Genomic DNA, 14,651 nt, shown 5'->3' on the forward strand with positions numbered 1-14,651 from the left:
TACAGCTCCCAGCATGCACCGCGGCTCCCAAAAACATAGGGCCTCACGGGGGCGCGGTGCGCGCTGGGAGTTGTAGGCGGCGCGGGTCCCGCAGCACCATTGTCACCAAACGAACGGAGGGCTCGCTCCCGCCGCCACAACCGGCATCGCTCCCGCTTTTGTTACCGGTTTTCCTTCTCTTCTGAGGGGTGGAGACAAAGACGGGGCAGGAGCTGCGTGACTGTTTTCAAGTAGACTGTCCTACACTAAAGTCCCACACTGCAAATCTTATTTTACCCACTTCAAAATAACCAAAGCAAAACTGACAATCCTTAGATTTTCCAGACCTCCCTCGGAGATTGGTCCACGATACAAATTAACATAAAGTAAGACCTTAGAGAAAAAAAATGTCTTTATTATTAACCAGTTTTTCTGCACTGGATTATGTGCCTATTGGCCCAGACTGCTAAATAACATCTACACAATGTTTCTTTTCATGTTTCAAGAATTGAAAATAACTGTACAAGGTTAAAGTACAAAAGTACACAAGACAGTGGACACGAAATATCCATATATGAGTTTATCCCATCTGCTGCTTGTTTGAAAAGTAGAACTTTTAACTAAAAAATACTGTCCTTCTCTAGTTCTGTCAAGTTTAATGGAAGTGGGCATAACCTGATTACAACACTAACACCAGTATCACTAATCTGATATTTACAAAAAAAATCGTATTTTTCAATAAATTAAAGTCAATGCAACACCCATGCTAGCTTTTTGGTGAACAAGGACCCAACATGTGAACAAGAACCTTCCACAGTCCCAAACTTCAAAACTGTTTTATGTTTTGTTATCCTTTTTCAAACTGCATCCATTCCTCTCATGGAAGATGTGAACCCCAATCCCATTCCTCGCTGGGTGTGAGTCTGTGATCTGGCCATTTCATACTGTGCATCCAGATTTCTGAACACCTCCTCCTGCTGCTTCAGTGTTTTGTAACTCTCCTCATCCACGGAGCTGCATCCAGCTTCATCCTCGCTCTGGAAACAGGGAGAACAAAAACATCAGCTCTGGGGGTTCAGAGGCTGCATCCTAAACATGACTGTTCTTAATAATTATTTCAATAGTAAAGAAAAATTAAATTTAAATAAAATCAATTTTTAATAAAAATTAGATTAGTAAGAATTCAAGCATTCGAGTTGATTTATTCAAGCATATTGAAATTTATTTGAATTTATTGCAGCAACATTCTATTCTCTGTCAAGGAACAGAGGCCTTCACCCAGTTCCTTTTTCTAACTCATTTAAATAAATGTCTCCAATTAACTCATCTGTGCAAAGAAATGCTGCTTATCACATTATGAATATTGGTTACAGCCACAACTGTTGTTCCAGACCACAACAGTTGTTCTGTTAGCCAGAAACATAATGATATATTCTACAATTTTAATTGAATCAGATCTAGATGCTACTTCTGAATTTAATAAATACCTGAAGTTCATAACTACATCATGTACTATTAGGTACCCTTATCAGTTAAGGCAGAATTTAAAATAAATAGAGAAATCACTATGCTACAATTAATACATTTGATTACATTCAGAATTCTTTACCTTTATGCCCATCAGTTTTCTGAACTTGACATTTTGGTCCTTGTTTCCAAAATTTAGTTTTTCCCATATTTCTGCAGATTGTGACTTATCCTGTACAGGGTAAAAAAAAAGATGTATCAACTTTTAGGCAAGTTTCCATTAATATCACAATACAGTAGCAAGCAAAGAAAGTGTTAAAAATGAGCCCATCCTGAAGCACAGCTGGAAGTATAAGGTTTCCAAGTGTGACACTCCTGCAGTATCCTCACAGGAATGCTGAGAGGGAAGTCTCCCTAACCACAGTGCCAAAACCAGAGGTATGTTCCTTCCTTGGGCACACTGTACTTCTTTCCAAAGGTCTGGAAACCTTGTCAGAATTCATGCTTGAAATGAATTATGGAAAAACAAATTTGCTTATTGCAATCAATTAATATACAGCACAATTCAGGAAGAACTGCCTGGAAGGCATTCAGGGTTGTTCTTCCCTCCCTTCTGTCTCCCATCAATGCCATGGGAACCAGTTTCAGTTTCTCCCATCTTATGGAACAGCCTGTGACAAGCTAAGGGAGCTTGTTATGTAACTGATGCGTGGTGGTACCTCACCTAAACAAACACTTCTGTACCAGCACAGCGTCAAAAGGCAAAACCAGAAATATTTTCTCAATTTTTCCCACAGTATCAGCAGGCAACTGATATCAAGAGTCCAACTCTTGATTTTAAAATTTTACCTCAGGCTGCCGTTAAACAGGGAAACTTCCTGACAGGTATGAAAGTAATTTTGCTGGAAATAACACTAATAAGAACCTTTAAATTGCACGCAAGATCCTTCCAAACATGTTCATGAAGGCAAAAGAAGCCAACATTACCCCTTCCTTTTTGCCTTGCCAAAGCATCTTCCGCTTTTTCTCTTGCTCAGCGAATTTCATGGGGTTCACTGCTGCTGGGTTGTAATAGCTGGGAACAGCTATTCCAGTCTCTGCCAGGGCCTTGGCCTGGAGTGCTGCCATCTGAGCTGCCATTGCAATCTGAGGAGTCACTTGTGTTCCCGACGCCAGGAGAGCAGCGACGTTAATGACGGAGCCTCCGGTGGCTGCAGCTGCTGGAGAAAAGGAACTTGCTATGAGTAAGTTTGGACTTTGAGGAAAAAAAACCCAACCAACCCCCCCAAACCAAACAAAAAAAGCCTAACTCCCCAAATGCTTCCCTTCGACAGGAATAAGTTGAAAATGCACAAATAACAAATGCATGATCAAATAATGTTGTTTGTAAATTAAGAAATACATCTCCAATAGTTTTAGTAAACCAGAAGTGAAACTAATGTACCCCAGGGTTCTAAAAAGCCCTGAGCAGACAACAGCCTTCAAACTCTGATGCACAAAGGGTCCAATGACCATCACAAATCATGTACCAGCCTAACTGCACAACATTTCCATTGTACACTCAGAAGTGATAAGAAAATCCTGACCATTTTTCTTGGGGTTTTATGTTTCTTATTTTTGGTTTGGTTTGGTTTTTTTCAAGCATTTCTTCCTTCTGGTTGTTGTTCTTGTATGTGGATTAAGTTAAGATTATACCAAGACAATCTGCACATTTGCTGGACAGGACTGTAACACTCAGTTCATAATAAGATACTCTCAATAAGCCTGCTCTTACTATCTTTGACTCACACTCCTGTTAATGAATAATATAATACACATGAACTACCTGCAGCCATTTCCTGTTGCTTCTGTTTTTCAACCATTTCCTTCTCCCTCTGTTCTTGCAGTTTCTTTGCTCTTTCCAGTCTAGAAGTACACGAAGATAAAAATATTTAGACATGCAAAAATCAACATCAGCAGCTTATTTGTGTCACATATCAATAAAATCCTAACAATTCCTGACCTCCTGGCTAATGCCTCCTGTGCATCCATAGCTGTGTTCCGGCCCCGGAAGGGCGGTGGGCTGGGACTCCGGCTGTGACTCCTGCTGAACCTTCGGGGCTTCTCAATCCTCTTCTTTCTCTCCCTGTAACCAAATTTTACAGTTGCTAAACCCATCAAAGTACATATGGAGCTTAACATTTCATAAAAGATTTGATCACAACGCTAAAAGTTTGCTTAGTGATTAATTTGGAGAGCTCTCAAGAGCTTTCACGGGGATTATATGCTAGGACAGTGTAACACAGAGCTAAAACTCAAGATTTCCAACTGTAACAGAATGCCTAACTCTGGACATTCTCATTTCTAATTCTAATTTCTGGTAAAGTCAATTGCAAGAGAACTTAAAAATAATCAAGTTAGAAGAATGCTTTAAAACCAGGAGACATCAAAGCATATTAATAATGAGCATTTTGAAGAGGTCCAGGTTAAGAACTGGAATACTACTTAGGGAAATTATTATTACTCTCCCTTCTGTAAGCTCTTCCCTAAATGTGCTTTTGGACAGCTGTCTGAAGGAGGCTGCCACACTGAATGTGAATGTGAGACCTGCTTTAATTGTGTGATTTGCTCCTGAGAAGACCAGATTGTGTAGAGAACTATGAACATGAATTATCTGGAACCTGACCATCAGAAAAGCACCCAGTTAAAATGTATTTTTAAGCAAAATACCAAAATATTCAGTTCAATTCTCCTTGAATAGCCTTCTCCCCACCTCATCCCAAGCAGGAGTCATTCTCAGGACATACACACTTTATCCCATCTAAACAACAGCCACTCAAAATACACATATAAAGTACTATTAGAGCAGTTCTCTGTGCCAGGATCATCTGACCCATTCTGACCCATGTGAGTTAAGGGCTAACTGGAGGGAACAGAATGACAACAGCAACCTTACATGGCAGTCAGGTACTCTCTTGCTTCTGTTTGCACCTTGGGCAGCATCTACAAACACCACGAAGTTACAAAAAGATCTTTGTTTACATGACAAATCTGGTAGAATACAAAGGAGGCAAGACTTATCTTTTCACAGAAGATGACAAGATGCAGATTCAGGCACTGGGAAGTGACAGATCTGCATTCCTGAGATAAGATGTAATGCATGTTTCAAAGATACCTTCATTTTCCCGTGCTCACTACTGTAGTATGGTCTTGTCTTTGGTCTGATGCTTTATTGCACTGGTAAACATCAAGGAAATAAGTATTTGAGCTTTTGTGTTTAAGAATTTCCATTTGAAACAAGCAGATGGTGTCATGTTTTCCACCTAGCATTTAGTCAGAGCCACAGCATGAAAGAACTGCCTCGAGGGTCTACACAAAAAGATGAGTTTAAATGCCAGTGAGGACTCAGATCACCTGAAAACCTGAGCTTGAGATTATGCAAAGAACCATCAAGAGAAGGTCAAGCTCTACTGTTTGCAAATGCTTCTGTCACACAAAAACCACTGCATTTCAGGAGTGAGAGAATTTATGTTGAGATGCTTTCCACACCACTGGCTCGTTTATCTGGCTCCTGGAGAGTTTTCCTTGAGGTTTGCTCCTAATTCTTTTTCCAGAAGCTTCACCCGAGCCCAGAACTTGACAAAGTGTTCCACCTACTGTTAAAAAAACCCTCTTATGCCTCACTTACTGGAATTCTCTAGGATTTGCAAGACAAAAACAGTACTTCAAAGGATTCTTGTGACTATCCAACAAGGCCTGTTTCCAGCTGAAGAAATTCCTAAGCTGTGACTATCTCTTACTTTCTCTTCCCACATTTGATGTTCTGTTTCAGGTAATTTGAATTCCACTGCAGCAGCAAAAATCTATTCTGGGCTGTGAAGTTTTCATGAAGCCATTAAACACAATGTTCAAAGTGACTTTTAAAACAGTCAGTGCACATAACCTACAATGACTGGGAAGAACAGGGAGCTGAAGCCTTGCACAACATGCTGAAGGTGGCTTAAATCCCACTAAATATAAGTAACATGTACCAACTGCAGACCCAGCTCTACTCACCCCAGCTGGAAGTTTGGTAGAAAGTGAATGTCAAAATAAAATACGACACAAGCCACGTAATTCAACTACTTCTTCAAAAAGATAAGTCTTCTCAACAGTTTCCCAAGTGATGTTGTAGCATCACACGAGTGTGAGAGATTGTAAAGTCTCCAGTGATCCACTGTAATGCTGAGTAGTCACAACCAGGTTCTACACCCTTTAAATATGCAATTTAAAACACTGCTACATGAACTGGAACACTGTCAACACTTCCTTGGGAGCTCTGGAGGGTCACTGATTTGCATTCAAACTACTTCCAATGAGTAGGAGGGAAAAACCAGATCTGTAGTAGTCATTCAGTCATATTTCAGCTTAGTCATTCAAAAAATCCTACAGGGCATTATGAATGCAAAGGTACACACAGACAGACTCAGAACTCTACACCACAATACTGATTTATCAGCACTGGAAAACGTTTCCTTCTATTCAGTGCTGAAAACCTCAACTCTGGCATATGCCAGCTGAGGTATGGATGTCAACTCTGTCAAACAGACCCCCAATAAGCAAATACGTGTCTAACTGAGTGATTCAGTCTGTGCTTCTACAATTTAAGGAAGAAATGGAAGCGCTCAAGATAGGGAGAAAAATTAACATCATAAATATTCTCAAGTTGAACTTGACAAAGAGGAGTTAATCATTAACATGGAAGAGTACATTCAGATAAGAAATAGTCCACCTGATTCAAAATTCACCTTAACTTCACATTCACTGTGCCACTTCACAGAAAAGTCAACTTTGTGGAGCTGATCAGGATTAGCTTCTGATCGTTGTATCTGCTCTGACAGCCTGTGACTCCCAGTAAAACTTTCCTTTTCTGATATACATACCCAAACTAGAGGGATAAAAATACAGCAGTACACCAACCACACCACTGTTGTATCCAACACATGAAAGGGTCAGCTGTATCTTATCCTTCAGTTTTTACCACTTAAATACTATTTCAAACAGGATACTGAAATGCTAAGTTCAGTTGTGATATAAGAAACCAAGAAGAGCTTGAGCTGTGGCAATTATTACTACTCAAAATACTATTTACTTTCCTTCTTTACTATTTACTTTCCTTACTTTATGAGCCAAAAGTTCTAAAATGATATTTTTGAAGGTATCTCCAAAATAACTAGTTAAGCATTTTTAACTGCTGACAAGAAATCATGCTATGAAAAGCTGGAGTCTGAGCTATCCAGGAGAAATGTTTACAGAGAGTATGTGAACACCCAGCCCTTCACCCACTGTATCAGCACAGCCGAGAAACATTTAAACACATCTGGCTGCACTGAACAGACAGGAACTGGCAAATCCTCCACCCTGCAGTACATCAGCCTCCGGAGAATGTCCAACCAAACACCACCACCAAGCACAGATGGAAAGTAACACTCACCTGCTTCTACTCCTAGTTCTGCTTTTACTTCTGCTCCTATGTCTGTGTCTGGATCTGGATCTCGACCGGGATCTGATTCGCCGTTTCCTCTCTCTGCTGCGGGATCGGGATTTTTTCCTATCGCGGCTTCTGCTGCGGTGGCGTCTGAAACACACGGCCCAAATTCTTACAAATGTTCCCAGCTTTAAATGCAACTTCTACTTAAGGACTGACACACAGGTCTGTCACCACAGGGCAAAATGCATCAGGGCAGGGTGGGGAGACTGCAAAACTACACATGCAAGAGTTTGTGCCTAGAGCACATTAAGAGGTGAAATGGGGAAAGAACCGAAGGCTCCCACCGGCCACAACGGGAACTACACAGTTTGTGTGAACAGTCATACTCCAATATTGCTATTTGTAACTGTTCACTAACGTGTACATCTCAAAACAAATACAAAGCCAAACTAATCTGATGCAGGAGCCTTAAATTTGAGGCAACAAAACTCTGCTCCTCCCCATGGTATTCTAAGACAGGAAGAGATGCCCAAACTTCAGCTTGTGAGTCACATCATGAGCCCATCATTAGCTGAAGCTTGTTCCTTGACATCCTGTTTTCTGCAGATCCCTCAGCTAAAAGCAGAGTTGGCCAAAAGTTCTGCTGGCAGCAACCTGTTTGTCCCAGGGAATTCTCCTGTCCTTGGAGTGTGCTGGGTGGGCTACCAGGCAAGGAGGATTGGCCAGCACTGCCCCTGGAAAGCTCGTGATTTAGAAGGTAAAGAGCCATGTCACTGCTCAGGTGCATTTGCTTTCTTCTCACTGACAACGGGGTACGTTTAGGGGGCTCTATTAATAATTTCTACAGCAAGTATAAACATGAGACACATCCCCTATATAAAGCCTTGGAAATATTTTGTACTTTTACTCAGAATCACTATCTGCAAAAAACCCAGCAGCAAATGCACCCAATGAGAATTGAAACGAGCAGCCCAAACTGACACTTTAAACCAGGTCAGGGATGGATTGGAGCTGTACTTCACAAGCCCACACTAATTCCAACCACTGCTTGTGCAAATGCACTTCCAGAATAATCCCATGCACCAACTTACCTTTCCCGAGACCTGGATCTGGAATGACTCCTCCCTCTGGATGACTTTCTCTCCTTGCGTTTATGTCTCTCCTCACCATTTTCAGATGAATTTAGGCTCTCTCTGCCCTTGTCAGAAGAATGTTCTTTGTCATTGTGGTCTTCAGATTTGTGCTTCTTGGAGGACTTCTCTTTGGATTCATGTCTTCTTGCCTGTTTTAAGAAGAAGTTGGTTCTTTCAGGAAAATAGTGCAACAAAGAGAGTTAGTATGGGTATCAGAAGATAAAAATGATAAGTTGTGATGCAACATTAGTAACCTTAGGAGTGTGACTCAATCAGGAGTGATGGCTGCTTTGCCTAATGCCACCAACTACCCAAAGCTGTAAATGCATCCTAGAATTTTTCCCCCTTTTCCCTCCTCCCCACTGTCTATAAAGGATTTCTAGAGCATCCATCAAGGTATCTTTACAGTGTTTCCATATAAGAGTTCACAGCATTGGAACAAAAACAACTATCGTTTTCAGTTACTGTCTCCATTCCAAGCACATAATAAGTTCCTATCTTTAAGAACCTAACAATGTATGAATATGCATACATACAAACACTCACATTTGCAGTGAATATTTAATATTTGCCTAAGCCTTCCATACAGAAAGTTCCTTAAATCCATACATAGTTGCAGACATATTATTTTGCTTTTAGAACGAAAAAATATTTATCCATCATCAGGTAATTAATTTTTAGAGCAAAGCTCTTTTCAGTCAGCAAGTAACTTCCAAGAGTTTTTAAAAAGCAAAATATTAAGTTACATGGTTGACATCCCATTTTTGTATTTAAAGCTAACATGCATCACTCAGACTTCCCCCAGCAGTTTTAAATTCCAGCTATGCTGCTCCACTACACCGCAATTTCTTCCTGCAGTGCCTCTTAAAAAAAAAAAGATTCCTTTTTATAGCTGCAATGCCAAAAATATTTAGCAAGGTCAGGCCAGATTTTTGCCAGTGTCTTCCTTAGAGACTAAGTCGTGACATCAACACCCTTTCTTAATATATCCAGTTTATTCTGAAATCTTCCTACAAAAAAGCATAGCCCACTTAAGTCTTATGCTTAAATAATGTTCTGTTTCAAGTCACAAATTAAGCATGATATATTCATTTTAGATAAACCCCAATTATTCAAAAGTTTAGGGTTTTTTTATAACTCATCTAAACCTATTAACCCCTCATAAAACCTTTCCTATAATCAGAACTCTCTCTCAAAAGAAGTAAGTCTGAAGAAGATGCTATAATTAGCTTATACCCACTTGTCCAAGTCTTTCTGACTCCTTATTAATATATCCCCACTTATAAATATGTTCTTCAAGTAAACAAGAACATTAGGTATTTTTTCCCCACTTTGACAGTGTTCTATTCTTAAGTCCTTTAATACCACATAAAAACACATCTGCAGGTTATCTGTACGCTAACTTTAAGAATATATTTACATAAGTAGTTGTTCTGATATACAGATTAAGAATTACTGATATTCAGTATTCAGTCTACAGACAGAGCTTAATCTTGCAAATGAGTGACAACAGCACACCTACTGTGGGACATCATTTCTCCTCTGTTCACTGTGAAACTTAGAAGCTGCTCAATAACCTGTGTAAGATCAGATCCAACAACATGGCAAAACACTGCACAGCATTTTAAGTGCTTTTTAATCATTAAAGAGATGCTTAGAGACTTTTCTTTTAAATCCCATCTTTCAGACACACACTTAGTAATAAACCACCACTATATCCCATAAGGATTTAAGATATTTTTAAGGGAAATATGAGTTTGAATGACTAATAGTTACCTTATCATGAAGTAGGCTTATAATTTTGCTATCTGAGTCTGCAGCGTCTTCAGTTCAGTCTCTTCGCGCATTAGCACGCTGAGTATGATTTATTATAGAAATGTTATCATGTGAGCTGGACAAGAGATTATTCAATTTCACAAAAACTCGCCTAGATTTTGCTTTTCTTTCCTCCTTTATTTTTTTTTTTTAAACAGAGCTTCCATTGGAATGAGGGAAGGAGAAGTTCCTGACCCGGGTTAGAAGTTAAAGTCCCTCATCTGTCCCCACATGGCTTAAGCTTCTTTGTGACTATTTGGATGCTCCTGGTTTGCTTGGTTAATCTCTTCTCTGGTGTGTGAGCCAGTTATTTTTAAGGTGTTATTGATGCTGTCTCTTCTCACTCCCCTCTATACACACACACTTTTATTTAAGAGACAGCCTTCTGAAATTTTTGCTGCTTCTGCCCCATTTCCAGCTGACTCAGCTTGTCTGTCAAGTTATGACAGTTTTCACAGCTAAAAGATGCAATAATCAGAGCTCAGTCAGGTGGGGATATATTTTTTATAGCCTTAAGTAGATGGGTATGTTTTACTGAAAGTCCTGAACATTGGCCAGGAACAAAGCCACCCAAGGCTTTTGGATAATGGAAGCTCTGTGAAAGTCATCAAGAACACCATTCTACTTCTCCACATGAACTCTTTCTTTTGGCTGTTTCCACAAAAATAAAAAAAAAAAAGAAAGAAATTAAGTTACTAGTTTCTGAAAGCATTTTTCTATCAAACTATTACCTTGTCAACATGATGGCTGCAATCATGCTTCACTATGAAAGGCTCTCCATATCCATTTTTAAGCTTTAAGTTCTCAATTTCTTGTACTTACCATAAAGTCATTTCTACAGGTTTACACATATGTGCATTACTACAAGATACTTTTTACGATGTACAATTACCTAAACACTACAAAGTGCTAATTACCTCTTTGCTTCTGCTCCGGCTTCTGTGTTTTCTTCCTTCGGTATCTGGAGAAGAAAACATTTACTGTCATTCACCAGGTTAAAGAGGAGATCACCTGGCTATGATCTTTCTAGTTCCTTTCAGTTATTCCACCCCCCAAAGTCAAGAGTTAGAAAACAAACAGCACTATTTGAGTGCAAACTCTGGTAGCCCCAGTTCTTTGCATTTACTTAAGGTGTGACAGTGACAAACTAACCCACGTGCTACTCCAGTCACAGTCTTTTGCCAGGTACCCTTATTTTTGTTCCAACCATGCAAAAGTATCCCAGTCTAAGCATTTATAATTAAAATCAAGACAAAATAGCATTGGTTTCCTCTTTGTGATCTGACCATGTCCCCCCTCCCAAACCCCCTCAGCACTGACGAGAATTTTTTCCTCAGCAGTTTCAACAGAACACATCTAAGACACAAAACCAAAGTTAGCAGCTCAATTTTTTCCCCAATTCTAACAGGTTACCAGAGTTAAGTCTGTCTATTTTTTCCAAAATGGCTTCAAAGAGAACTCAGCTCTCCAAGCAATTTATGCCTTAATGAAAACCATACCTGACTTCCGTCTTCTCTCCCTTGACCGTGAGCGGGATCTGGAATAATGATGCTTTGATGTTCTGGGAGAACCAGAAGAGGCATCAGATTGTTCCTTTTTCTTCTCTCTTTCTGGAGAGGATTTTTCTGGGGCTACTCCATCTCGTTCTGTGTCACTACCCTGCACATGAGGACAGAATGTTTAAAAACCAGAAGCTCAGGGCTGAAAAACTGAGAAAAGCTACTTACTTTGTACTTCCTCTGAAGATACACCTTATTTTTTTTCCTGCAAAGACAATGCTGTGAGCAGCCATCCCACAGTTAGGCAGTAGCTTGTAGACTTGCACTTTACTGTGTACAGATTGATTTTTTTAAGACTTTAATAAAGAGAACTAATAGAGAATAACATTTTACTCTCTCACTACATTAGACTTTACTTTTTCTAAGTGCTTTTGAGAGTATCAGGAAGACTAAACTGTGATGCACAGTTTTCTCTAAATGGTGTTTGGAGGTCAATCACCTTTTAACATTCCCATCACTGAGATTACTCAAGGTCACTGCTGACCAACAGATCTAGCTGATCTCACAAAATCCCCACACTATTTTGAAGCATGGAAAGAACTTTGAAGAGAAATAAAATTAGGTGGATTGTGTTAGTGTTAGACAGCTAATTTCTAAATGAGGAAAAACCTCAACAGTATCTCTATGCAAAAATCTATTTCTGTGTGAGCACATACAGGTCACTTACAGCTGTTCCAACAATATCACATTTTTCTTCGCTAACAAAAACAAGATGTTCCCTCCACTGATGTAGGAGGACTAAACCCAGAAACTTATCTTGTGTAGTCAAGACTACTTTGATTCCATCTAAGAGAGGTAAATGAGTTCAACTGGTGTACAGTGCACTGAAAGGAATGGAAAAGGGACAACCTGAAAGGGTGAATGTGCCCCATTAATGCTTTCACAGTTTCACTGCTCTCTCCTGCTCTGATCTCATCAATGCCAGTCATACCCAAACCTTCTGAGCATCCTGTGGCTGCAGGAGATGTCACTAAGGACATTATTTGACCCAGAAATGCTATTCATGAAGATAATTTAATGTAGCAGAAGACCTGAACTTGCAGTTTTCCACCAGCTGCAACTCACAGAACTGTTTGCAAACTGAACAGGACAGGTGAAAACCTCTCAAAATTTGGTTTATATCCATTACTTTGAAAACAAAGCAGCTACTTTTTCTTAAACCTCAACAGGTTGTCATTAATATATTGTGTATTAATGGCAGAATTTCTTTATTACATGCAACAGGTTAATATTTGGATTCGTATTTCAGCTGTTCCTCTTTAATCTGGCCAGTTCTTTATTAATTTACATATATAATAACATTTTTCTTGAAGATATAAAGCAGCTGTTCACTTCTCCATTTGCATGGTACACACAAATCTAGCTGAGCACTGACAGCTTAGGACTGGACCTGCAGCAGAGTTTTAGTCCCAGTGACACTTCTGAATACTATTAATGCCTCACACACCTTCCCAAAAACTTTAGCACATTAGATAGATAGATAGATAGCAGGAAGGATTCCCCTATTGGTCATCAGGATACCTGGCATTCCACACTTACCTATCATCTGTTTATCTATACCTCCCCCCCTCCCCATCTAAGGTTTCAAAAAGTCTCAGCCAGAAGAATTTTCAAAGGAATTTTAAGATGTCTACATATTTACATTTTAAAGTTACTTGAGAAGGAGAGAAACAGTCAAGAGTGTAAGTTTGCTGGGATCTTAAACACATTATCCAGCTGAAACTGAGCCCACTGCCATCTTTTCCAAGGCTCCCAGTCTCATTATTTGCACACAGTGCTGCTCTTTAATGCCCTTGTGCTCTGCACCTGAGGGAAATCTCAGTGCAACAAAAAACAAACCAGCAATAAAAAAGCTGCCAGAGTTCAGTGAGATTATTGTCAGTTCTTAGATTGGCCACAGGCTCAGTTTACTTTGAACAAGCCCCTTGCCTACACTTCAGAGGAACCTTAAAGATAGTGCCTTCAGTCAGTGCAAAACTACTTAATTCTTCAAGTCCTTTTACAGGAAAACATCTTAACAGGTTAAGCTATATAAGTAAACAAAAAAAAAAAATCATAAAAAAGAGATTCATTTTCTCCAGAAGTTTAAGTTCTCCTCTTTCAGTTTCACCACAAATTGCAAATTTGTTTCAAATTTTCAAAACAAGAACTTTTAGCTGTCAGGTTAGACATCACAAAATGCTCAAAGTCGACTTTAAAAAGTTTTATCACTTTCAAGCCTGCTTTGTTTGTTGGGTTTTTATTTCATGCACTCAAGACTACTAAATAACTTTTGAAAAAATTAACCACTTTAAGTTTGATTACTCTTTGGTAGCTCTTACTGGTTCTTCACCTCATTAACGGATCAAACACCTTTATACGTTACCAGACAACATCATTTTTTTGAAAGAGAATAAAGCTGCACTGCCAAACCCTTCTTGAACATGAGGGGCAGTGGTAACTATAGCAGAGGCGCTTCTTATCGGTATTAATTAGAGAAAGCAGGATGGGTGTAAATATATATAAGACCTGTGACCAAACGCAAATAATAGGGCAAGGAAAAAATAAGCGAAAACCGAGCACGGCACAGACACCAAATCGCTCCCCTCACAGGGAACCTGCGCGCCACAGTCCCCATGAGAAACGCCCGTATCTCCACAACCACTTCTCCCCGCAGCCAGGGAACCACAGCTCCTCGATTTCAGGGACTCTTCTTCTCTTCCCGAGCCCGGAGCAGAAACTTCTGGAGCCCGGGATCGCGGCGGCGGGCGCAGCGCGGCTGCCCCTCCCCGAGCCCATCATGGCGCCGCAGCCCAAGGCGCGGCGGGCGCCATTTTGTGCCTCCGCGCACACGGCTCCCGACCCGGCCCTCCCCGGCTTCTCCCCCCCCGCAGCCCCTTCCCCGCTTCCCCCCCTCCCAAACCCCGCCAGCGGCCGCCGCTCACCGCCATGACCGAGCGCCCGGGGACCGCCGCCGGCCCTCAGCACGTCCTCGGAGAGGCTCGACCTCGCTCGGCTGCCGCGGCAACAGCGCTCGAAACAGCCCGGCCCGCCCTCAACGCAGTGCCCGGATGGAGCGAGGGGCGGGGGGGCGGGGGACCGCGGTGCCTTGTGGGCCGGGGAGGAGCGGGCGGGATCGGGGGGACGACGCGGGCGCGGGCGCGTTCGCGGGAGGTTTGGCCGCCGCCGCTTCCCGTAGCACCCGTGCCGGCTCCCGCCAAATTGAAACCTGAGGGAGCGGCCGAGGGGGCGCCGTGAGGGGATCGAGGG

General features: G+C 41.0%; 2 protein-coding genes across 5 annotated transcripts in view; one reads left to right on the top strand and one right to left on the bottom strand.

The window, feature by feature from the left end:
- Positions 1-373: 373 nt before the first annotated feature.
- On the bottom strand, positions 374-14,461 carry RSRC2 (arginine and serine rich coiled-coil 2). Of its 4 annotated transcripts, none has more exons than XM_027651948.1 (10): positions 14,327-14,461; positions 11,343-11,502; positions 10,761-10,804; positions 7,987-8,199; positions 6,899-7,042; positions 3,449-3,571; positions 3,272-3,351; positions 2,434-2,666; positions 1,589-1,678; positions 374-1,016 (listed from the first exon to the last, which is right to left on the bottom strand). In XM_027651948.1, the coding sequence occupies exons 2-10, from the start codon at positions 11,424-11,426 to the stop codon at positions 837-839; spliced, it is 1,191 nt and encodes a 396-aa protein (XP_027507749.1). In that variant the 5' UTR covers positions 11,427-11,502; positions 14,327-14,461; the 3' UTR covers positions 374-836. The 4 variants fall into 4 exon arrangements, with proteins under 4 accessions (XP_027507749.1, XP_027507747.1, XP_027507748.1 ...); XM_027651946.1 differs by having other exon boundaries at positions 7,987-8,177; positions 14,327-14,460; XM_027651947.1 differs by lacking the exon at positions 14,327-14,461 and adding an exon at positions 14,017-14,034 and having other exon boundaries at positions 7,987-8,177.
- A 157-nt stretch (positions 14,462-14,618) lies between these two features.
- KNTC1 (kinetochore associated 1) overlaps positions 14,619-14,651 on the top strand; it is a 34,712-nt gene continuing 34,679 nt past the window's right edge. Inside the window, exon 1 of the mRNA XM_027652347.1 lies at positions 14,619-14,651. This exon is cut by the window's right edge and continues 33 nt beyond it. The gene's annotated coding sequence lies outside the window, so the exon portion shown is untranslated.

The sequence above is a fragment of the Corapipo altera genome, unplaced genomic scaffold (genome assembly GCF_003945725.1).
Source record: "Corapipo altera isolate COAL_440 unplaced genomic scaffold, ASM394572v1 67, whole genome shotgun sequence".
Classification (NCBI taxonomy): Eukaryota; Metazoa; Chordata; class Aves; order Passeriformes; family Pipridae; genus Corapipo; species Corapipo altera.

Excerpts from the sequence above, each read along its gene's own strand:
- RSRC2 (XM_027651946.1), bottom strand. Across the intron at positions 10,805-11,342 it reads GGAGAGAAGACGGAAGTCAG|ATACCGAAGGAAGAAAACAC; the intron begins GTATGGTTTTCA and ends TTTCTTCTCCAG. Across the intron at positions 1,017-1,588 it reads GAAAACTGATGGGCATAAAG|AGCGAGGATGAAGCTGGATG; the intron begins GTAAAGAATTCT and ends CCCTGTTTCCAG.